The sequence below is a fragment of the Neomonachus schauinslandi genome, chromosome 7, assembly GCF_002201575.2.
Source record: "Neomonachus schauinslandi chromosome 7, ASM220157v2, whole genome shotgun sequence".
NCBI lineage: Eukaryota > Metazoa > Chordata > Mammalia > Carnivora > Phocidae > Neomonachus > Neomonachus schauinslandi.
Genome location: NC_058409.1, coordinates 69,472,695 through 69,498,454, shown reverse-complemented (window position 1 = coordinate 69,498,454; position 25,760 = coordinate 69,472,695). Strand labels below are relative to the sequence as shown.

General features: G+C 33.9%; 1 protein-coding gene across 3 annotated transcripts in view; it reads left to right on the top strand.

Moving 5' to 3' along the window:
• Nucleotides 1-25,760, top strand: part of FAM172A (family with sequence similarity 172 member A) — a 406,595-nt gene that overhangs the window by 215,123 nt on the left and 165,712 nt on the right. For all 3 annotated transcript variants that reach the window (XM_021701780.2, XM_021701773.2, XM_044917026.1), the window contains one exon: nt 5,704-5,823. In XM_021701780.2, coding sequence (XP_021557455.1) covers nt 5,704-5,823 — 120 coding nt within the window. The remainder of the gene's footprint in view (nt 1-5,703; nt 5,824-25,760) is intronic.

Here is a 25,760-nt window from a genome sequence, read left to right as displayed (position 1 = left end):
CTGGAAGTCTGATAAGGTGGTGTCTTAAATTGGTTTTCCCAGAAAATAGATTCTGAAGGTGCATGCAAGAAGTTTGTTGGGGAGTTCTCTTGGAATCAGCACCTGTAGGGGAGTTTAAAAAATAGAATTTGGCAGAAGAGGTTGAATTGCAGTACAGTTGGAACAAAGGCTTCATCTAACTCCACGTTGATCTCTGGATCTGGGATGGCTTTTCAGAGATGTCTTGCCTCGAGGCAAGAGCTAGAGCCTTTATAGATCCATGTCATTTTGACCCATCATGGGGTGTAAGTTGCCTCAGAGATGGGATCATAACTTTAGGCTAGATAACTTTCTTTGGCTGAGAGCAGTTCCTAGAGAGTGCCTCAGCTAAAGCTGTTAACTGCTAACACTTGCAACAACTCAGGAAATGAGTACTGTATAACTAAAGGGGATTCTGGGAAGCATACCATAGCATCCACAGTAAGTGCATTGTTGCTACGGAACACTGCCTGTGGTAGAAAATGACCCCTGATTGGTAAACTGCTTCTGAATTAGAAGAAATTATAACGTACTATAAATACCAAAGCTTTGATCTTCCCTGAGGCTAGTAACTCTTGTAATTGGCCATGTTCCTTGCAGGCAGGTATCCTGGAAGCCATGCCTATGGAGTTATTGCAAGAGGTTATTAGCTTCTGTGCAATATAAGACTTTTAAGGCAGGATAACTCTTGCATCTGCCCAAGGTGAGTCTGATTCCCTCACTCCCAAACTAATATTTCATGGTCCAAAGACAGTAACTCCTGGAAGGCTGTCTGGTCTGCTACAGGAGCTGCTACAGGGCTCCCACTAAAAAGGAATGGCTGGTGCTTCCCTATATATTTTTGGGTCAATAGATGGCAAGTGTGGATCAGAATAGTCTTGTGTAATTATTTAGTTGTGACTATAGATGCCCTCCTCCCTTTACTGGGTATTGTAGGCATTTATTCAGTTGCCTCTCAGTTCTTAGAACATTTGGTTTTAAAATCTAAAGCTAGAGAGTAATATGATAACCTTAAAATCAGGCTGAAAATGTTTAAGCACTTGGGGCACATGGATACTTGAGCTTTCTTTTTCCTACTGCTGACAGGCCACTCTTAACAGCTATTGACTCCACAGATTGTTGAGAGAAAGACTCAACTATGATACTAATCTCTGAAAACAGTAGTCTTATTTGTGAATGGTGGAAAGAACTGTTGGTTCTTAGCTCTCCTCTAGTCATAGATGGGTCCTTTGGGCCTCATTGGCAGTTTCCCTCATATCCTATGAGTCACAAAGTTTTGCTGATTGTTCCTTTGTAATGACTCATTCCGTCCCTTCTTTTCCATTCACTCTGCTATCACCCTGAGTAGTATTACAGTCTTTATCACTTCATATATGAATTACTGAACTGCTATCTTGGATGTGTTCTCTGCTTTTCAGTTTTGCCTAATCAGAGCTGCACCATGAGATCCCAGACTGAATTTTCATGGTAGAACTTTGTCTAGGGTTTTCAGACTATAGCTCTTCTTTGACATACAATGGGGTTACATCTCAGTAAACCCTATTGTAAGTTGAAAATGTTGTAAATCAAAATGCATTTAATGCACCTAACCTACAGAACAGCATAGCTTAGCCTTGCCTACTTTAAACATGCTCAGAACACCCACATTAGCTTATAATTGGGCAAAATCATGTAACACAAAGCCTGTTTTATAATTTATAAACATATGTATATGTTTTATATTTTATAATAAAGTGTAATTTATTGAATACTGTACTGAAAGTGAAAAACAGAAAGGTTGTATAGATACAGAATGGTTGTTGAGTGTATTGGTTATTTACCATAGTGATCATGGGGCTGACAGAGCTGTGGCTCACTGCCACCACCCAGCATCATGAGAGAGGATTGTACCATAGATTGCTGGCTGAGAAAAAGATCAAAATTCAAAATTTGGAGTACAGTTTCTACTGAATGTGTGTTTTTTCGTATCATTGTAAAGTCAAAAAATCATTAAGTCCAACCACTGTAAGTTGGTAATCATCTGTATTAATGTGTAGTCCAGATTTTCCTGGAGCATGAATAAGGTCCCTGGAAATAGTGAGAAGGAAGACTTGAAAGGTAGATTTAGAGGAGATGTTGGCTAAGAATTCCAGTTATTTTGTAGGCATTAGGGACCATTTCAGTAAATGACTTTTTAGGGCTGGAGAGTGGTTGATCAGGGCCAGCCTTCAGAAAGATTGATCTACCAACACAGTAAAGGAAAAATCTACTAGAAATGAGAATAGTGGGACGCCTGGGTGGCTCAGTTGGTTAGGCGACTGCCTTCAGCTCAGGTCATGATCCTGGAGTCCCGGGATCGAGTCCCACATAGGGCTCCCTGCTCGGCGGGGGGTCTGCTTCTCCCTCTGATCCTCTTCCCTCTCGTGCTCTCTGTCTCTCATTCTCTCTGTCTCAAATAAATAAATAAAATCTTAAAAAAAAAAAAAAGAAATGAGAATAGTTAGGAATCTTGTAAGAGGACCCAAAGTGATCTGGGAATGGAAAGGATGGGACAGATCAGGTGTCAACAGTGTAACAGAAAAGTTGGTAACTGTGAGAGGAAAGCATGGAGGACCTCTCGGAGGGCACATTGTATGGATTTATGACAGGTCCATTGGACTGGATGACGAGACAGTCTGCCAGGAATAGAGAAAGTAATACTCCTCACACATTACTACCCCTTATATCTTTATGTGTTAACACTCTTATGCAATTGCAAACACATTAAAGGCCAGAATCATAGCTTACTTTTTATCATCCTTACACCTCTACTTCCAGCAGAAAACCTAATGGGGACAGAGTAATCTCCTCTATGTTTTTATTTTCTCTGTATAAAGATGTTTAGATCCATCAAGTTATGTAAGATAGTTCTGCCTACTGTCAGCAGGTGGAACCTCTGTTATCTGTCTTCCTGTTTTGTTTTTACATTTATTTCATTGTAAGATATAATTAGGGTGACCGGGGTGTGTGTTTTCTCTGGGTAGTCCCAATTTAGACCTGTTCTTCTCATACAATAACTGATAGTACCTTTCTTCACTCTCAAAAGTTTGTAAATTCTGTGGTCTCTCTACATACATGTACAGAAAAGTGCTAAGTTTGTATTAGTCAATTTGACTGTAACTATAAAGAATACATCTGTGTAACTACCCCTCCAGTCAAGAAATGCACCACAGCCAGCCACTGGAAGTCTATTTCCTATTCACAACTCTGTCTCTCTTCCTTAGAGTTAACCACTATGCTGATTTTTATAATAACCATTTCCTACTTTTTAAACTAATGTAAGTTAAATTATTAAAGCCAAAAATGCCCTACATGGGTTTCTTTCCAATTACCATTCTTTTATTTATATTTATATTTTTATTTATTTTATATACTTTAACTGTGGGTAATTTCATATGTATGTTACCAATAGGTGTCTTTAAAAGCATATTTGTATTTTAGTATATGACTACAAGGTTGTAAGCAATCATCCTGAAGATAAATGTTGTATTTTCATTATTTATTTATTATACAAATTTAATGATGTAATGAACAAGACAGAGCTCTTGGCCTCAAGACTGAGAATCTAACAAGCAATTACAATACAAATTATTCAGTGTAATAATGGGAGCATGCACAAGATGTTGTTGTAGGACATTACCCAGCCTTAGGGGTGATAGGGAAGACTTTTGACAGAAGGTGATGTCTTGTTTGAGTTTGAAAAACAAGTACGAATTATGCGGGTGAAGATGATGGGTGAAGTGAGGGCAGAGCGCAGGAATCACTTTCTAAACAAAGGAAATAGCACAGAGAAAAGAAAGTTTGGCACAATTAGGTTACTGGAAGTTGTTCCCTGCAATTAGAACACAGAGTGTGTTCTCTGTGGTCTCCTACTGGGGGAAAAGGGTTTCTTTTGGGTCACCTTATATTGCAGAGCAGTGTTAAGAGATGCAGTTGAAGGTAGAAGCCAGATTATGAAAGGTCTTAAATATCATACTGAGTTTGAACTTGATCCTGAGGGCAATGAATCAGCTGTGAAGCATCTAATAAGCAGGAGGTGAATAACATGGCAACATGTTCATATTTGCATTTTTAAAAGTTTGTTTTTATTACAGAATTAGAGCATTTAAGTAGGCAATCCTAAAGGCAGTAAAAATGGACTGGGAACCATTGTAGTCATCCACATGTGAAATGATAATGGTTTGAGCTAAGCCAGAGGAAGTGAGAAGAGAGAAGTGGATGGATTTAGGATACAGCTGGGGACAAAATCAACAGGGTTTTAATGATTGATTATATGTGGAATTTGAACAAGAGATAAATAAAAGATGCCCAGATTTTGCCTGGAGGTGGGGAGCAAAGACAGTGACACAGGATTGTAGAGGAAATTTCTAGTGCAATGTTGAACTGGTTGAGTTTGAATTATCTGTGGGACATCAAAAAGTAAATGACTGTCAAGCACTTGGATATATGGGTTTGGAGCACTGAAGAAAAATCTGGGGTAGAACTAGACATCAGGGAACAATAGCTTCTAGGTGGCAAGGGAAGTCATGTTTTGGACCTTAATATGATATTATAAAATTTCTAAGATGAAAAATGTGAATAAATTGTCTTCATTGTCTAATACCATAACATTTTTAGGGAGTTAGTCTTTAGTGTTAAAGCTTCGAGGAAGTACTTACACAAAGTGTTTTCATGATTTTCTTTAGTTTTTATGAGTTTGTTTTTTGATCAGTATTATTTAGCTCTTTGGGTTTTTTCCCCCACATTATCCAGGTTTAAGCTTTAACTGCCGTATGTGTCAACTATCAAAATAAATACAACAAAATGAAATTTTTTTTTAAAGATTTTTTATTTATTTATTTGACAGAGAGAGACACAGCGAGAGAGGGAACACAAGCAGGGGGAGCGGGAAGGGGAGAAGCAGGCTTCCCGCTGAGCAGGGAGCCCAATGCGGGGCTCGATCCCAGGACCCTGGGATCATGACCTGAGCCAAAGGCAGACGCTTAACGACTGAGCCACCCAGGCGCCCCAACAAAATGAAATTATTATAGAACCTTTGGAATTAAAGCAACATACATACATTTATTAGGATTTAGCAGGTTAGGAGAAATACAGGGTTTATATGTTTAGATTTCTCCCAGTTCTAGAAATAAAATGTGTATGGAAAACACTTTTACAAAAAAGTATATTTTTAAATAATTTAAATAGAGAATATTTGTTAGTAATTTTCTGCTTTCAGCTTATAGATACTTCAAATTTTATAAAATCAAATAATTCAGATTTATTTTTCTTATAATAGAAATATTCTCAGATGTAAATATAGAAATGTAACTGAATTTTTTAGTGTTACACTCTTCTATCATAAGACCACTGTAACTTTCTGCTATACAATTCTCAAGTACATACTGTATATTTTAATATCTCGGATATACCAGGATGCAATATTTTGAATATTTTGTTTCTGAAGATTATGGTAGCAATTAAGCTTAGCAGTAATTTACTAATACTTGAATAATTTATTCTCTAATTTGAATTTTCAGTGGCAGTTCTTTTGCATTGGTATTATTTTCAGTGAGCTATAACTATCTTATTTCTTAGGCTATGTAAGCAAGCATATAATTTAATTTTTGATTACTATGATAATAATTAGATACAGTACATAATATATGATATTTGTTTTCTTTCTAGGAAAATGGTTCTCCTGAAGAACATGCAATCTATGTGTGGGACCATTTCATAGCCCAGTCTGCAGCTGAGAATGTGTTTTTTGTTGCTCACAGCTATGGAGGACTTGCTTTCGTTGAACTAGTGAGTGTACATTTAACTCTGTTTTTAATTCCCAAACTCTTTACAGGCTTATCCTCCCCCACTCACTTTTAATTGATATCATTACTTAAATTACTTTAAAAAGGATGAAAACAAAATATTGTGAGTAAATAATTTTATAATGCTTAAGAAGTGTGTATTTATTTTATTGTGGCAGAGCTTTTCACTGCTAACCAGAAAGCTTTTTGCCTATTCTTTATTTACACATTACTTCTTAATTTCTACGGTATAGAGCATTTTCATACATTTGATGATAATTCTGCTTCCTGTGTTATATGTACAACTATTGAAGCATGTGTTATCTGTAAAATGTTTAAAATTTCAAGAGACCTATTGAATATTGGAGACTCTTTCGTTTATCTTTAACTAACTTTTATATCCACAAGTCAGTACTTAATACTTGATAAGAATTCATGTAATTAGTATTTAAACTATCAGAAGGTTTCCGTTAATCTGCTAAGTGGAATTCATTGTTTGGCTATAAAAATCTTTACATTTCAAAAAATCTGATTCTTGGAGTTAAGATTGTGTACATTATAGAAAAAATTATCAAGATTTTAAAATTTTGTCTGTATCATATGCAGTGTTACAAGTACCACACCTTGTGCCAGTATGAATGGTTAATGGGATATAATCAATACCAAAAATGCACTAATGAAGAATTTATGCCTACATGTCCATAAACCTTATGTTACAAGGAGGTAACAGTGCTATAATAAAGTGATTAATTTGATAAAAGTGCATTTGATAATTTTAAATCCAAATAGCCTAACATGAACATTAAAAGCAGGCACAACATTGTTGTCTAGCTTTTGTTTCAAAACTTTGGTGTGCATTTCTCTTTGTTGTGGAAATTAAATATATTTCCATGGCCTTTTCAACCTCCTCATACCTTATTGCTCACCCACATGATTTAGATATAAAACTGGTGGTGACACCTGGGAATATTTTAGCTGACCTAAATTCACAAATGTTTATGTTCTCTTAAGATTGATATATATTAAGTTAAATCTTTTACTAAATGGATTTTACTTTTAGAAATTATTTTCAAGTACTTTTAATTCTGCTGCATTTATTTTAATATATAATAGATATTTTAAGATAGCTCTTTAACATACTAGTATGTGAATGTTGTCTTTCAGATAGTTCTTCTAGCCCCTACAGATATAGATCTTTATATACACACACATACACACATAGCATATATAATGTACCTTATATTTTCTTTGTAAGCCATTAAATTACTTAAACCTTGAAATTTCATCAGCTTGTAGAGTAACTTAAAATATTTCTGAAAGCCTGCAAGACTACCCAAATTCCAGATTACTGTTAAACATAAATTCCCCCCCCTTTTTTTTTATTTTAAGACAGTTTATAAAAGCCTTTTGTACATCAAATTTGGAATTTAAGTGAATATTGGATAGTTTTTAAAATGAACTTAAGATGACAGAGTAACAGATGACCAGTGTGTCAGTCCTATTTTGCCTGTCCTTCTTGTCACACACTGGTGGGTATTTCTCCACTTTTGTTCCACTTTAATATAAAGCACACAGATGTTTCAGAACAAGACTTGACTTCTGACCTTGAGGCTATTAGGGTCAGGGTCCTCAGGGCCTGTGAAATTATCACAAGCTGAGCTAAAGTTTTTCTCCATCACAGGAAGTAACCAGTAAGTAAGAAGTTAAAAAGGAGCTTTGTCAGAGAGACAAGATGGTCTCAGTAAGGGTCAGCTTCTGTAGTCTGCTATCTCTGCAGGAGGTGCATGCATGGGAGGAGGAATATAATATAACCACTGGCACATCACATATCTGTCAGGCAACACCAGGACTGAGAAGTCTATTTAATGTAATGTACCTTGTTTAGGTTTTAAAATATTAGTGGCGATTATCTCAACTTCATAATATTTGCTACTTTTTGTGAAGTAACTTTAATGGGGGTATGTTATTAGGGGCATACACATGGTGGCAACTGAAGAAAAAGTGGTTCCTGACCTAATAAAACAGATTCCTCTAAGCAAATAACAATAACAATAACTAAAACCACTAATGAGTTATACATAAATTTTTGACAAAGCTTGATTAATACATTTAAGGCCATTATGTTTCTACTTAATTTCAAAAAGATTTTTAAAAGATAGCATAGTTAAAGAAACAACAAAACCATTGAAATATTTTTAAGCCTTTGCTTTTTTCTGAAAGCTGAATAATATTCTTTCCTATTTTCCCTGATATTCTTGGGGGAAAAGTCATGGTGTTTAAAATGTTGACAAATATTTATTCTCTTGGGATTTTTCAAAATTAGTTTAGTGTATAAAATTGTTTTTCGTGGATTCACATTTTAATATTAACTTTACAGAAAAGTGAATTGTGAACATCTTAAATTATGTTTTAGAATTTTGTCTCAATGTACATTAAATCCTTTCAGTAAACTTTGACTTTTTTTGAATTGTCATAAAATTTTACTCCTGCTTAAAGGCTGTCTATGCACTCCCTCCCTCTCTCTTGCAATCTCTCTCTCTTCCATCCCCCTTCTTTTTGGAGCAGTCCTAGTTTGTAGTATCATGTTTGAATGCATGGAGTTTGTTTTTGTACCACTCTCATATTATCATATTATAAAATGTATCTTGCCATTTAATTAAAGTAAAATTGTGAATAACTGTTAAAATTAAATGTGCTGCTAATAGATATCTGAAAATAAATTAGTTTTACATTTAGAGCATAAAATATTTGTAGGACTTTCATATTTTCCTAATTGTTGTTTTGAAAACTGAGAACATTTATGATTATACCCTATTTTAAATTGTTAAGTTTCTCCTGAAAAATACATTATAATTAAGAGGTTTATTTTCAAAACCAATGCTCATTTTATGGTAGTAAATCTTGGAACTTGATCAGACCTAACTTCATAAAAACAGTATACAGTTTACTAAAATAATGAGAAAAGTGATACTAAAAATATCCTTTTCACTGCATTTATATTGACATATGGTAACAACCCAAATTTCTAATTCTCTAAACTTTCTGTGATCCTTGTAAAAATAGACGTTAAGACAGCTCTGGTAGCAATTCCAGCATTCACTCATTAAAGACAAAGGGAAGACAGGAAGAACTATCTATTTTATGAGTTGGCAATGAATTTTAAAAAGTAATGTATCTGTCCAGTGTTATCTTTTCTGTGTATTGAAGTTGTTCCAATATACAAAGTTACAGTTATTAAACCTTCATTTACAAAGTCTTAAATTTCTGTTTTTAGAAATTCTGTGTTATATATGATAGAATTAGTAGTCATATCTAAAACGCATTTACCAAATTCATTCAGAAAGACATCTACAAATAATGAAGCTTACTTTTGCCTTATATTGTTAAAATTCAAGCTCATTTTTGAAAATTAACTGTCATTAAAAACAATACAGTTTTAAGCTTTTCATCATCTCTTTCACTAGCCACTTTGATGAAGTGATTCCATTGCTTACATTGTTGGTCATTTCAAAGTGCTTTGCTCTTGTCTTTCTAGCTGATAGTTTGACAAAATCAAGCAACCTTAAAATTTTCTTTTATTTGGAAATAAGTTAGCTTTACTTGTCTCAATGCTCAGTTTCCAGTCTCAGCTCACCTTACCGTCCATGTTTGCAGTGCTCAATAAATCAATTTGCATTCAGATTTCTTTCTTTAGCCAAAGTGAGAGTGTTGATACATTTTTTTATGAAACACATTAAACAATTTTAGCAGATGTATTTCATTAGTTTATTGAATCATCTTAGCCGATATAAAATTATTATTATTTTTCTTATGGCTTTTATTTCCTTTTCCATATTATTAGTGCTATGTTCACAACCACCACTAAAAACATCACTTAAAATGTGTGAAAACTGCTCCTTTTGAAAGTGTATCTCTACCCACTTTTGATTTTGGTTTTTCCATGCTTGTCAGCACTTGATTGGCACCTCACTTGCATGTGAATTAAGGAATGAAGGGAACGCTCTTTCCCTGCCATTGTTCCATGCTGGGCTCCTGAGCCTCCAGGCAGCCTAAGCTGACCTTCAGCAGCTGATAGAGGACTAGTTTTTGGACATAACTGTGGGAGGACACTCAAGCTCAGTCTACTCTGGGTCAGTCTTTTAAAAAAATCGCCTGAAGCATGATTTGGATTTACTCTGAAGAGAAAATGGAATGGGACTAAAAGTATTCAGTTTTACCTTGAGTGACATCAGCTAACTGTGACCTTAAAGAAGCATCAGTTACATTTTGTCTACAAAGAACAAATAAATTAGATATTGGTAGTATATCTGTATACTAGTATATAGATATTGGTAGTAATGTGATCAGTGGGAAAAGCTAAAAGTTGTGTGGGCTACTGGGAATCAAGTATTGAGGAAAGGTAGAATAAGTAAGGGATAAAACAAAGAAAAATTGAGCCATAATAGTATCAAGGTAATTCAGGCCAAAAATACTTCTTACAAACCTACTTTAAAATATTGGTAATACAGCAAAAATAAGTTGCCATTTGTAATATAACTTGAATTTCTGATTTGGTTGCCTACATGATACAAACAGCATGTTAATGTATGGGATGATTACAACTTGTGTGGAATGCTCTCTTAATTGTTGAGTTATTTTATAGGAAGATCGTTTAGTTTAGCTTCTATAACTATTTTCTATGCTCCTTAAAGAGAAGAATCGGAGGTTATATTATTTTTATCTCCTCTATTCACTTTTATTTCATGCCTTGAATGTAGTGTAGATACTATCTTTTGATTCATTGTTGGTAACACTAATTTTAGGAGTTAGTTGCAAGAATCCAAGTGAGATCCAGTGAAGGGCTTTACCCACGTAGAAGTAGTGAGAGTAAGCAAGCATTCGAGATGTTAAGGAGGGGATTCTCTATGGCTTAGTGACATTGGATCCAGAAAGCTGAATGAAAAGAAAAAGGGTATAGTTTATCCTTCCCCCATGCACACCATATCAAAGAGGATATAAAAGGAATCCAAACACAACAGATAAATAATAATAAACAATGATTATGCCAATACGTAAGTATTTGGGAGAAATGTTTGCACATACTGTGTAGTTGATAATTGTGATTAATAATAAATGAATAAATGAGAAATGAAGTCAGGGTTTTAAAAAGAAAAGGAGAGAATTATATGTACAGATGTGATTTGTTAATAAACTTCACAGGAGTTTGACTTTTTTAACTTTTACTCACATAATTTTTAATAAGTATTAGGAGGACCACTGTTTGAAGGAATGACTCCACTTGTTCATTTTTATGTTAACTCCACTCCTTTTGTCCCATATCTAACCAGCCAACACATTTTGTCAGTTATTTTTCTCTGAAATATTGATCATGTCTTTTCTTCTCTCTGCCCACTGTTAATTTCATCATTTTACAACTATATCATTGTACTCTTCTACCATTTCCTACTGGCTGTCTTTACTCTTTATTTCACACTATATAGCACACCATAGATAATATTATTTAAACACCCCTTTCACCATGCTATTCCTGAATCACATTGGCTCCAATTGTCTACTACATTATGCTTCCTCTCTGTAACTGTAAGATCCTCTATATAATCTGATAATTTATTTCCAATTGTATTTTTTCCCAGTAGAATTCAATTCTAGTCTAATTTCCATACTGCCATTGCCCCATCTCATTACACCTCCACCCCTGGCCTCCAAGCCCAGTGTAGTAGAAGAACACAAACCTCAGAAGATGATCTGGGTTTGAATCCTAGTTCTGATACCTAAAAATTATGATAACTTGGGTCAGATCCCTTTTGTGTGTCGTCCTCCTCTAAAAGTACCCACATCACAGCAAAGTTTGAGGATTAAATTAGATAATTCCTGGTTTTGAGGAATTAAATCAGTGGTAGTTAAATATGAGTCCAAATGCCCACAGGAGGTGCTCATTTTCATTTTTGCCAATGCCATTTCCCCCTCCCAAGAGAAATAATTTCCCTCCTTACTAGATTTTTCACAAAGTATTCTCACTTAACTCCCCATTTTTCTGTAGTATTTATATGTTTCACAAATGAAAGCTTTAGTTTTGTTTTACAAATTAGTTTTGTTTTTATCTTTTTATCTCTGAGTCTTATCTTGCCCCAGTTACCTGGAACAATGTTCTTGTTCCACCACCCCTCCCCAAGTTTGGAAACAATATATATTGCAATAACATGAGTAGGCTTAAATATTTGCAAAGTTAATTGATCTGTATAGAGAGTTTGAGCACTAGCAATAACTCTTTTACTAAGTAAACTTAATCTTTCTTTGTACCCTCCATTGGAATATTGACTAATATGGGAATTCTGCCTAATCAATTCTTTCACATCAGACAGTATTACCTACCCTTTTTGTCCTGGTGTTAGTCTCTTATAGTCTTTTTTCTACTGGTGTCCTCAGCCCCTCAGCTGACTGAAAAGATTGCTTCTCTCTCAGTCACTCTTCAAAGTAGTCTTCTCCGTCAAAAAAGAAAATTATTAAACTAAGTTATAACTATATCCTCATAATGTTGTATAGCACTGTATGCAGTAAGTCTAGGAAGCTTTCCATTTCATCCCCAATTGAGTTTAATATTACCTTTTCTTTAATAATTAGCTTACCTATGCTTATTTCCTTTTTTTCACTTTAAAAAAATTTTGTGGTTAATTAACATTTATTGAGATATAAATAAGATTTATTAAGCTTTCTTGAGATATAATTCGCATGCCATAAAATTAATCTTTTAAAGTGTCCAATTCAGAGGCTTTTAGTATGCCCACAGAGTTGTACAACCATCACCACTAATTTTAGAACATTTTCATCTTCACAAAAGAAACTCAATACCCATTAGCCATCACTCCCCATGTTTACAGTCCTACCAGCAATGTATGAGTTCCGATTTCTCTACAACCTCACCAACACTTGTTTTTGTTTGTCTTTTTTATTTCTGCTATTCTAGTGGGGGTGAACTGGTATCTCATTATGGTTTTTATTTGCATTTCTCTAATGACTAATGATTTTGAACACCTTTTCATGTGCTTATTGGCCATTTATGTATTTTCTTTGGAATATGTCTTTTAAAATTTTTGTCCATTTTTTTGTGTTGTCATTGTATTGTTGAGTCCTAAGAGTTCTCTCTCTATTCTGATACAAGTCCCTTATCAGATACATGATTTGCAAATATTTTCTCCTATTCTGTAGGATAGCTTTTCACTTTCGTGATATCCTTTGAAGTACAGAAGTTTTTTTATTTTGATGAAGTTGAATTCATCTAGTTTTTGTTTTTGTCACTTGAGTTGATTTTTGTACACTGTGTGAAGTGTGATTCAACATAATTCTATTAAATGCAGATATTCAGTTGTCTCAGCCCCATTTGCTGAAAAGACTATTCTTTCCCCTTTGATTTGTCTTCTCATCTTTGACTGTAAATACATAAGGATTTGCTTCTGGATTCTCAATTCTATTTCACTGATATATGTGTCTCTGCTTATACCAGTACCACACCGTCTTGATTATTGTAGCTTTGTAGTAAGTTTTGAAGTTGGGAAGTGTGGATTCTCCAACTTTGTTCTTCTTTTTGAAGATTGTTTTGGCTATCCTAGGTCTCTTGCATTTCCATATGAATTTTAGGATCAATTTGGGGAGTACGGCTATATTAATAATGTCTTCCATTCCATGAAGATAGGCTTTCTTTCCATTTATTTAGATCTTTTTTCAAAAATGTTTTATTATTTTCAGTGTGCAAGTCTTACACTTCTTTTGTTAAATTTATTCCTCAGTATTTTATTCTTTTCATGCTATTGTAAGTGAAATTATTTCTTAATTTCACTTTCAGATGGTTCACTGTTAGTGTAAAAATACAATTTTTATGTGTTGGTCTTATATTCTATAACCTTGCTGCACTCATTTATTAGTTCTGGTGTGTGTGTGTGTGTGTGAATTTCTTAGAATTTTCTATGTTCAAGACCACTGAATAAAATTATTGAATAAAAATAATTTTACTTATTTTCTGATCAAGATGCTTTGCTTTTCTTCTCTCTCCTTTTTTTTTCCCCCCTAATTGATCTGTCCAGTACAATGATGAATAGAAATAGCTACAGTAAACATCCTTTTGTTCCTGGTCTTAAGGGGAAAGCATTCATTATTTCACCATTAAGTATGATGTTACTTGTGATTGTTTCCATTCTTGGTAGGTCATTTCCACTAAGGACCTTGTGTGCTTCTTAATGCTTATATCCCTCATTCACACCAAGATCAGGTTGCTCAAAAGTCTGACATGGAGAAAAATTTCACTAATCTTTAATAAGAATCTTTTCGTAGAAAAAGGATCCATATTACTCCATTAGAATTACCTTTTGAAGAGGCTTTTTCAGTATCCACATAAATGGGCTGCATCCAGCGCTTATTGCCCTACGACTGTGCAGCTGCAAGATTGGGCACTCTATCTGTTAATTCAACAGACTGCCTGGAAACAACTGGTAAATTAGCACAATACCATGTTAAGAAGAACCCCGAGAAATTGATATATTAATTTGTTAGATACAAATCTTTCTACAAGAAATACCTCCTTTTCATTGGTTTTACAAAGTATCTTAATGAGAGATTTTGCATTTTACTGCAGGTATGAGAGCATGATTGACTATTATAGACCTTTTATAAGGGGGATTGTAGAAAAACACATTTCAGTTAATAAAGAGGCTGTTTTTACTATACTTACAACATTATGATAATCACTTAATGTAAGCTCTTCCCCAAATAAGATTCCCAACCACAGTGACAGCTCTGGTTTGACACGACAAATTGAAAAGAGCTCTTAGAGGACAAAAATTTTGCAATCAAAACCATTTAACTTTTGTCTTAGATTTCAATCCTTATTAAATAATTTACTCAAATTAACTCAGGGAAGCCAGGTACACTCAGACTCAAAGCATACTAGATCCATGTTGGGATACAACTTGAGAGAACAAAGATAGAAGCCAGATCTGGGGAAAGGTCTCATTAGTAGAGTTTAGAATGGGTTCAAGAAGAGCTAATTTAGCTGGAGAGATTGGCTTTGGAGGGAGTAGCAGGTGAACCATCACTAGGTAAGCATCAATAGAGCATGGTGAACTCAGGTTTAAATTAAGAGGTATTATCTGGTTGTAGGGAACAGAAAATCAAGGCATTGGGTGATGAATGAGTAAATAGAATGTAGTCACTGGTTCTAAGAGTACCTCTTCTCTCCAACCATACCCTTCGTCACAGCATTATAGGGAAGGAAAAGGGGAAAAAAAGAACAGGATCCAGCACTGGGAAAAGGATAAACAAAGAAGGTTTAAGGCTTCAAACACTGGCTAGGGGTTTAGAAATGGAATCCTTTCCTGAGAAAGAAAGAGGTTATAGCAGTAGGCAAAAACATCAAAAGAATTATGAAATGATGAATCAAGACAGAAGTCCAATTTATGTGGCTTAGATCAGAATGGGATACAGTAGAATACTGCATTCTAAGGTTATTTAGATACCCAGGGCTTATCTTTGGTGTACTGGTTGCCAGGTTTCTATGGCAATAAAGGAGATGAGGTCGGAAGAGCTATCATTTTTCCTGTTCTCATGGCTCTGAAATGATCACACTATGGGTGTAAAACCTTTTGTGCCCAGAGAAACAAAGTGATATTCTTCTAAGCTGCTGTGTTCTTAACTTTTAGAGTTGGAGACTTTTTTTTTAAATTATGTTATGTTAATCACCATACATTACATCATTAGTTTTTGATGTACTGTTCCATGATTCATTGTTTGTGTATAACACCCAGTGCTCCATTCAGTACGTGCCCTCTTTAATACCCATCACCAGGCTAACCCATCCTCCCACCCCCCTCCCCTCTAGAACCCTCAGTTTGTTTCTCAGAGTCCATAGTCTCTCATGGTTCGTCTCCCCCTCCCACAGGGTTGGAGACTTTTAACCCCTATACGTATGTCAGTTCTCTCTCTCCTCTTATTTTTTGTTATTGGTTTTCAGCACCTTTTCAGTGAATAAATTTAGATCACAGTAAAGCCACCTGGATCTCATAAGTTTGACTTTATTGAAATTATTTCTTGGGTTTGAATATTTTGCCCTCCAAACAATAAATGGTTTAGAAAACTATTAAAGATATTAATTCATTTTTTCATTTGAACATCCCACTCTGGGGGAAATACTAGGAAAACAGATTAAAGCACATGATCCCGCCACAAGAAGGTTATAGTCTAAATAGGAAGCCCATTTAAACAGAGTAATATATAGTAAGATACTTGTGAAGTGAGGTTGTAGCCAAGACATTAATTTCCCCAAAATGAAGATCCATAACATAAATTTGTCTTGGTTAAGTATTAGGGAGGATTGTTTCTGTTAATAGATTGATAGGATCTTTTTATCAGAAAATAAAAACTCTGTAATGCATTTGTACCCTTGTCTCCTATAAACCCAGAGCTTTGGTTAGTTTTTTATTTCATTAATTATCCTCATCCTTGATCTTTTATTGAGTGTCTTAATTCATAAATATATTTTGCTTTAAGTCATCTCAAAGTCCTTTTCTTAATTGGCAAAGAATAAATAACAAATTCATTATTTTCTCTGGTTCCTATTCTGCTAGCCTGGCTGGGCCTATAATAAGTATATACTCAATAAATAGTTTTTGATCCTGTATTTATATAGAGATAAGTTATAAAAAATAGATCTCAGATGGTGCTTCGTTGAGTCAGATGAAGAAAGTAAGGTCTGGGCATTCATTTTGAGCCACAAGATAGCACAAAACAGGGTGGGCAAGAGAACAAAGTTGATTATTTAAGATGTAAAACAGGGACATTTAGAATCAGTATGCTTGAGTGTGTAGGAGGTATAGTCTGTGTCTTCAAAATTTTGTACACTTGGAAATTGGTCAGTGAATGAAGAAAAACAACTGAGAAGATATTGAAATCTCTACTCAAGGGAAGTAGCCAAACCTAACCCTAACTCCAAAACTAGTTATGTTTTCTCTGATTAAATTGAACAAATTAAATCTCATATTGTCTAGGAAAAAAAAATTGCCTTTTTAAATATGTATTAGTGTATTCAGATTTCTTCTTAGTTTTCCATACCTTATTTGAATTTTTCTCATAAAGAAGTTTATTAAAAAGCATAAGAATACAATAAAAATTGCTATTTAATATTTCGGTGACAATTTTATAATTGAGTCAAATGATTAAAAAGTGTTCTAATTTCTAATATACCTAGTTTATGCCTACTATCCATAAATCTTGACATCTAACTTCTAACATCTTATCTCCAAATTTCTTTGCTACATTAATCAGACATCTGGATTAAAAGGAAAACTTGGCATTTATCTTTCTAAAGGAGACACTGCCAGAAAGATAAAGCACCTCAACTTTCTCCTACAGTAGAAATTCCCTATCTTGACTTCTTTCCAGTTATAAGATATCAAGGGCCACTGTATAATTATAAATGTTGATTTTCTAAAAAATTCTAATAGCCTGTCTGCTAACAACAAAGAAACCTTGACTTTCTCAATAAAGTGGTGCCCTGTGAACAATTGTCATAAAATATGAGATCACTAGCCCCTATGCATTGCCTTTGTTGTATTACTGCCTAGTTTACCTAAGAAAAAATTCCTATTTCTAATGTCATTAATAGTGTAATAATAGTTCTTACCGTTGTTACAGGCTGAGCCTTAAATTTTCAGTTTTGCAATTTTAGGATATCTATCTAAATATTAGACATATTTATGTTTATATTATGTCCAAATATTAAATGTGTAGTAATATATTAGCTTTCTTTAGCTATGGTGACGCTTGCATTTACTCCAACATCATACAATAGATTTTCAAGTAAAACGGATACCTTCAAATCTGACTGCTGTATTAGAGCCCTTTCTCACTCTACTAGAGCCCTGTCATTGCTAGTATAGTAGAATCCATGTAATCTGTCAGCAGCCATGGGGACCCAAGACATGGTTGGGTCAAGAACAGTTCTAAGCAATTCATAGTGGTGTCTTTGAAAATGGACATTTTAAATAGAACTAGCATTTATGAATGTTTTACACATCAGAAGGCAGCAACAGCATCTTCCGGTTCATCATTAGCTTCATTAATACTTCAATGATACTTAGTGTGCACCAGGCACTGTCCTTACCATATACTTTATGTAACTATATTTTATCTCATTTAATCCTCATAAATCTTTGTGAGCTTCATACTGTTATCCCCATTTTACAGATGAGAACATTTAAATATATCTTTTCTTCCTTTGAAGGCAGACCTCTCATTTTGTTACCCTGGGTTTTGGTGTGTTTCTTCTCTCATCAAGTACCTATGCCAAATAAATGGTGTATCATACTGACTAGGTTGACTCTTATTCCTAAGACAACCTCCTGGTTTTTCATATATGTCAGGATTCAGGTCTACATTTCTCTGTTGAAGTACATGATGATTTAGTTTTTATTCTGTACCCTATTTACTGTTTATTCTTTCTGGGCCTTCCATGCAGACTTTCAATTTTAATCAATTCTTAATTACCCAAACTAATAAAGTGGAAAGAAGGTGTGGAAATTTTAAAATAACAGGCAATCCCCAAATCATTTATATTTAAATTTTGAATATGTTTTTGATGTGGTGCTCTGGAAATTCAGTTTAAGCTGAAAAATTGAAAACATTTTATGAAGATCTGGAAAGCAGATGAATTTCCTTGGCCAAGCCCCTGGTTGGCTCTTCTTTTTTTTTTTTTTAAGATTTTATTTATTTATTTGACAGTGAGAGACACACAGCGAGAGAGGGAACACAAGCAGGGGGAGTGGGAGAGGGAGAAGCAGGCCTCCCGCGGAGCAGGGAGCCCGATGCGGGGCTCGATCCCAGGACCCTGGGATCATGACCTGAGCTCGATCATGAGATCGAGCCCTGTGTCCGGCTCTATGTTCAGCACGGAATCTGCTTAAGTTTCTCTCTCCCTCGCCCTCTGCCCCTCCCCACCTGCACTAGCTCATGCGTGCGCTCTCTTTCTGTCTCTAAAATAAATAAGTCAATCTTTAAAATAGGATATTTTTAATTAATGAGGGAACTTTCCATTCAAAAAAATTCTACATTTATAATTGTAAAGTACAAAATTCTTTAGCAAACTGAATATCATACCTAACATACTTTTTAAACTAAGAATATGCTTTTAAAAGCAAAACATCACGTATTGTGCAGATTTAGATCAGGAAGGATAGAATTTCATTATTCGTTGCCTATCACAATGTCAACTCTATCAAATATTAGTTGGTAGTATTCCAAAATTGTTTTTCTTTTTTTACCTACGTGTTAGAGAAAATATAGCAATTTAAATATTGTAACAAAAAGTGAAATCATAGTTGCTTCATCCTTTGAATTTTACTTACTGTAAATTGGAGTTTACATTTCACTATGAATACCAGACTACTCAACATTCTTATATTCATAATTAAAATTGGAAAAAGGGAACATTTAAGTCCCTATAACTAACCTGCTACTTCATTCCTTTCTGATTTATTATAAGCACTTCATCTGATATCTAATACTTGAAAAGCTATAAAAGGGTATTATAGTGCTTTGATTTTATATCTCCATCCTTGCTCCATGTAAATAGTAAAGTTTTTATAAAGCTTTAAGTCTAAGTAAAGAGGATCAAACAAATGAATGACGTATTTACTTATGCCTTAGGAAAAAAAATCTTATTAGACTAAATTGAAACTTAAAATCTTACCAATGTAGAAAGCACTAGAAATGTGAAAACTAACAAGTAAGCTTTGTTTATCCTGCATAGTCTCATATTTCTCTTCATTGGCTAAATAAACGAGTGTTTTAAGATATCTGTGTCCTTTCAACAGCTAAATAAACAGCTCTACCTAGGGAACTTTATATTAGATGTCAGATTTTCATATTTTATATAGAGTTTTGCTAAGGAAAGTTTATATATCAGTAACTAAAGGAAAAATCATATATTTTATTTTTAATATTGGAAGTATTTGCTACACACCTTTTACAGAATGCATCTGCAGCTGTTCTCAAATTTAAATTTCCAAAGTAAATGTAGTAACAGATATTTACAGATATTTTTTCTTCATTTTGTAGTATCTTTATTATTGTTTCTGACATTATAATTCTTATTTAAAATATGATTTTGAGTTCTTTTAGGTTATGAAGGGCTTTTTTTAAAATGTGAAATTCCTAAGGAGAAACAGTAGGTTTAAAAACAAATGAAAATATTTAGGAAATAATTTTGCATTCAAGTACTTCCTTGAACACCTGATAATCGAGCATTTTTGATGTAGCCTTATACAGCATCTGACTTGCCTTCAACACCGTTTAACAGGGATAGAGCTTTGTGTACTAAGTAGCTCTTGAGCTTATTATGCATTCTAATCAGATTTTAGAGTGGTTTTTGGAGATACAGATTTTAACTTTAAAAGAAAAACTGCTCCTATATCAATAGGTTAACCCCTATAGAGAATAATCTTTGGTGACTGAGAATGATGACTATAATTTTATATCTTGAATTATTTTCCTACAACATTTTCATTTATTCCTTGTTCAAGAACTACCTAAGACAGTGTCTGCTTTTTTTTTTTAAGGTTTTCATTTCCTGTTCATGAATACAAACATCCTAAAAATTTAACCTTCTGAAACATCAGCAAAATTCAGCTATGCCAAGAAATTTTAAGAAATCAGAATTTTATTTGCACACTCTCAAAAGTAATGCTGAGTGTTTCTCCCATGATGTTTTCTTCCTCTTTGCTGCACTCTAGATCCCAGAAAGAGTTTTTAACCAGCTATTAAAAATAACCCATTTTGAGAATTCACGGGAAGTGTGAGGTATTCATCAGTATATATTTACTGTCTGAAGCTGATATAGCTGTAAGGTTTTTTAGATCCAATTGATCTATTGCGCATGTTCCCTCCCTAGGTTGCAGGACGTGCCTCTATTTGCATAAGGCCCTGGGCAAGGTTCTTTCTTGCATTGATTGGCCTGTCCAAGGCAGCCTGATGTGTTCTTGCATTGATCACTTTGTCTTTTCTTAGAAGACAGTGTTACACTGAGTTCATCTCAAACATTCTAGGGAGAAGGTAAAACTTTACTGCAGATGTCTCAATTTTATTCAGATGTTCCTTTGAGTATAGGCCCTTTTTGCAAGGATAAGTATCTCTTTTTTTTCTTAACTAATTTGGATGTTTCTGCAGTTCGAGTGCACTGTAGACTAGATTATATTTGAAAGCTACGTTAAAGAAAATTGCCAGAGTATATGCCATTTATCTTGTGCTATTTTTGTTTTTAAAACAGTGCATCTTGCTTCCAGCTTAAAACCATTTTCTTTAAAGATGATCTCTTAAACCTAGGCATAAACTAAAATTTACTGGTGTTGTGATAGGTTACCACTTATCTTTACTAGTTTTATAGATTCCTTAGTTTCAGTGAGACATGCATTGCTTTGTGTGTTTAAGAAAATAAGGAGTTTTATTAGTTTCACGGTGAAACAGTGGTCCAGAATGACTTGCCTGTTACTATTCATCATTATTAGTAAGTAATGTTAATGTGAATGGTATGTCAAATATGGAAATTAGTAAGCAGCTACATATCAATATTAACTATGTAAACTTTATTTCATTCTATCATAACTTTTGTGGTAGTGTGTTATTTGGTGATAATGGAAACCTGAGTTTAAGAATTAAGTCTTCCACCAAATCTATGAGAAATTGAGCAATGAATGTTTTGCAGTTTAGCCCTCTTTATTGGCTAGTCCTTAAATCAACATTTATATTGTCTGCCAAAGAACATATTTGCCTACACAGCTAATTATCAAGAAAATGCCCATTACCCCCAACCTTTATACTACATCTTTAGTGAGGAACTGGTGAGACGAATGTAGGCTTCTGTCAAGATGCAGGGCAATATCCTCCTCCTGACCAGCTTGCTGTTTGATCAAAGCCTCTGTGAATTTATGAGAAGGTATACTTTTGGCAAAGATTTAGAAATGTGTCATGGCTGAATTTGATTATTGTGCCGTTGGTAATTAAACTCTGCTACGACAATTCCTTAATGGTTTCAGAAAGCATACTTAGTAACACTTACTACAAATCAGGACATTTTCATATACGCTGTTTTATCTTCATTAAACAGGTCACCATTTCTGAATATTGTTAAAGTATAGAAAATAAATGTCACAGAAAAACATTGCGTCAACTCTGTCACTCAGTGGTGTCACTGTGGCATCCCTCAGTATATCACAAGACACAGAAACCTTCTTCTACTTTAATAATTCTGTTTTGTAAAATTTGATAGGAAAATATTAGAGATCACATTTCTTTTATTTGCGTCAGAAATGCTAGAATTCATGCTTTAAAATTAAACCTGGAATGAAGTCAAAGCTTATTATACAAGGGCAATAAACATGTCAGGTTTTTAGATAATGTCACTTGCTGTTTTAAAGGTGCCTGTAAAAGCTATAGCATTAATAAGATATATACATGAGTTAGATGAAATTTTTTCATTTTCATAAGTGAAAATGTCAGTAAACAATTATTATTAATTTAAATAACATGTATTAGAAAACAGGGCCTCATATTGAAAAAAATAGTTTTGGGGGTGATTGAAGCTTAAATTAAATTAGAATTTTTTAAGTTGTTAATCATTTGTATATATGTTCATATAAATAAGAAAAAAGTATTCATAGAGTAGTGATGTAATTTTTTCTTAAGTTTAAATAGAAGTTTGGTAGTTTGGGAAAATAACTGTGAAAATACCAATGGAAAAGTCATATGAAAGTATTGAAATGAAAAACCTCTTTAGATACTTAAAAACAGCTCTTCAAAACTGAATCCACTCTGTGAAAACATGGATATTACCTTGCAACTTTTGTTCAGTGCGTCTCAACTTTGTGCAAGTATAGCTTTCTGAAATGGAATTGTATAGTGTTTGCACATTTTTTTCCAGCTAAAATGAAACGTACATCATCTTGCATAATTTACTTGTCTCTGGTGGTTAAATTTGCATATCTGAATGAGTAAGTATGTATCTTAAGCTCCTGCTAGATGTAAAATAATCTCATGAGTGGAGGAGAGCTCTTTTACCTCAGAAGTCAGAGGAGTCTATATTTCACAGCAACCCATGATCAAACAAGCTAATTCAGATGCTGGAAAGTGCTTTTGCTCAGCTGTATGGAAGAACCATTGACTGCATACAACCAACAAGTGTATGGTGCTACAGGAGATGCATTGAAAACCCCTTATAGGACTGAATGACAACTCCAAATACAAGTGACCATGTGCAACTATAAATAGCTATAAATATACACTTCAGCTGGCCAGATTTTCTGCTATATAATTCAGTCACAATTGTTGTATTTCTCCTCCAGATTTACACCACATAATCAGCTGCTTGGATGGACCCACATTAGAGAAATATAATTCAGTATTTGGTGGGGGGAAAAAAGAACTTGGCCCCTGTGCAATTCTATTAAGATGTTGTGTCATGCCCACTCTTTTTATTAGTGCTCAGGTACTACTCAGGACCTCAGACTTAGAAGAGTCCTCCAGAATTTCCCACGCAGGGATATTAAGGCTGAGTATGAAATATGTTATCTGTGCTCAGTCTCTTTGTAAGACATATCTGAGGAAACTTGGCTGGGAGGGGGGATAGGGTGGGCTTTGTTGTCAGGTGCTGGGAAACATAAAGATGGTGAAATAGCTGGTAAAAAGTTGTCCACTGAAATCCATTACTTTTTCCCATATCAAATGGAGAAGCAAGAAATTGCTAAAAAGCTTTCAAGCTTAATGGGTTTTCAAATACAGGAATAATTATTTTTAAATCATAGAAGGAAGGATACACTGATTTCAGCCCTCTTCTCATTATTTCCCTTTGACAAAGCATCATATATTTATTGATCATTTCTAGAAGTTACCATATTTCCAGTGTAGCATATTGTAAGTCTGAGAATTTCTAATAACACCATGGCGACTGCATAGTAAAAATTATTAATCATTAACTTTGTATTACAAATGTATCTCTTCATAAAATCTCAAAAAGGAGGTTTTTGTTTGTTTAATGAAATAAAATTTGATCTCTCATCTTTAAGGATATGTTTGTAAATTTCCTATCACTGTCTATGATACTATATATAGCACTCTGGTTGCTTAAAAACAAATTTTAATTATAACTATGATTTTTAACTCACAATAGTATATGTAAAAGTTCTAAATTTTTCAAGATATAATTAAATATAAAATCATTAAGATATACTGTTTTACCAAAATTTTACTTTTCTGAAAATAAAGCAAATAAATAAGAGGTTATATAATTTCTGAGTAAAATAATAGTCTACTACCTTTCTCTTACTTTTCCTCACTCCTGCCCCAAGATAGTATTTTAAAAAACAATATTTATTGGTTAATAAGCAAGTACTGATCACTATTGGTAAATATAACCAGCTGTAAATATTTAAAATATCTCTGTGGCTAAAGAAATAATGTCAAAGACTAATATTTGCTTTTTGCTGTATTTGTTCTTTCTAACTTTTAGTAATATTGAATCATTCCTGAAAATATAGTACAGTTTTGCTTTATCATCCTGAAGAAAATGTTTTCAGTGTAATGAGAGTTATTGATTAAAAATGTATTATGGTCAGTTATTTGATACATATTTATGATTGTTTAAGTATGTGGAAGCACTTAATAATCTTTGTGATATCATATGCATGAAGAGATAGTTACATGTTAGTTACTTCAATGTTAAGGAAATGTTACATATGTTAAGGAAATGCCTTCCTTTGAAATTATTTATCTCTTACACTCTTTTTCTGCCTCTAACCACTTTATAAGAATCTAGTTGTTTGGAACACATATGCAAAAGAAAATCTGTATTTGAACCTTCTTAATGTAGGCTTTAGAAAGTTAAAGCTAAAAGCTCACATTGTGAAAATTTATTTTTGTTGGTGTCTGTGTACATATACTTTCAAACTCTTTTATCTGAGATGTTCTAGAAAGGAATCAAATGTAATCATGGTCATCTTAATGCTGATACTAGATTACATGGATTACAAACCTTTTCCATTTCTTTTAACCTCGTAGGAATAATAATAGCTCCTACTCACCATTTCTATCCAGCTGTGTGTGAACCTAGCTTCAGGCTTTATACTCCTAACCCAGCATCTTTTTCATGCAACAGGCGTGGTCCTGTTTACCTTACCCTTTTTCTACAACACAGAAAACCTGGCCCGGACATTTACTCATACATCCCCCAAATCTACACTTACAGAAATGTTCGAGCTTAAGTCTAAAAAATTCTTAATTTTTACCTCTGAGAATGGAAGGTTTTCTTAATGGTGTTCCATTATCTCTTAGCTTTTAGAACTTATCCCTTTCTTTTTCTTGGATCTTTTGGGAAGTCATGTAGGTCAGTGGTAGGGTGAGGTTGGAAATCTCATATCACTTTGTGCCTACATTAATAACGAATAATTGCCAAATACCTTATAGGGAAATTAAAGATGAAACTGCAAATATCCATGAAAACAAAAATTTGTAAAAGAGATAAAAGAACACTACTTCCTATAAATAATGTTTGCCTATTGAAGACTTCCAGGAAAGTACTTGATGTTTAGTGCTAATTGCAATAGCATTTTGTACAGCTGTTCTGCAAAGTAAAAAATCAGACCTCTCCCCTCACAATTATACAACTTTGGTTTTTCACTATCACATCTAAGCAGGTACCTGTTTTTACTGATTTAGGATAAAATTCCATTTCCTATGGAAATTTTAATGAGAACTCATACTTTTTGATGTAACAAAATAGGTATTAATACAATTAAATTGAACATAAATATGTCCATCTGCTTTAATATCCTTAACATTACTTAAATACTGTGACGAGCAAAAAAGGTTGTTGTTGTTCTTTAATTTTACCCTAGATTTTAACAGCCCTGC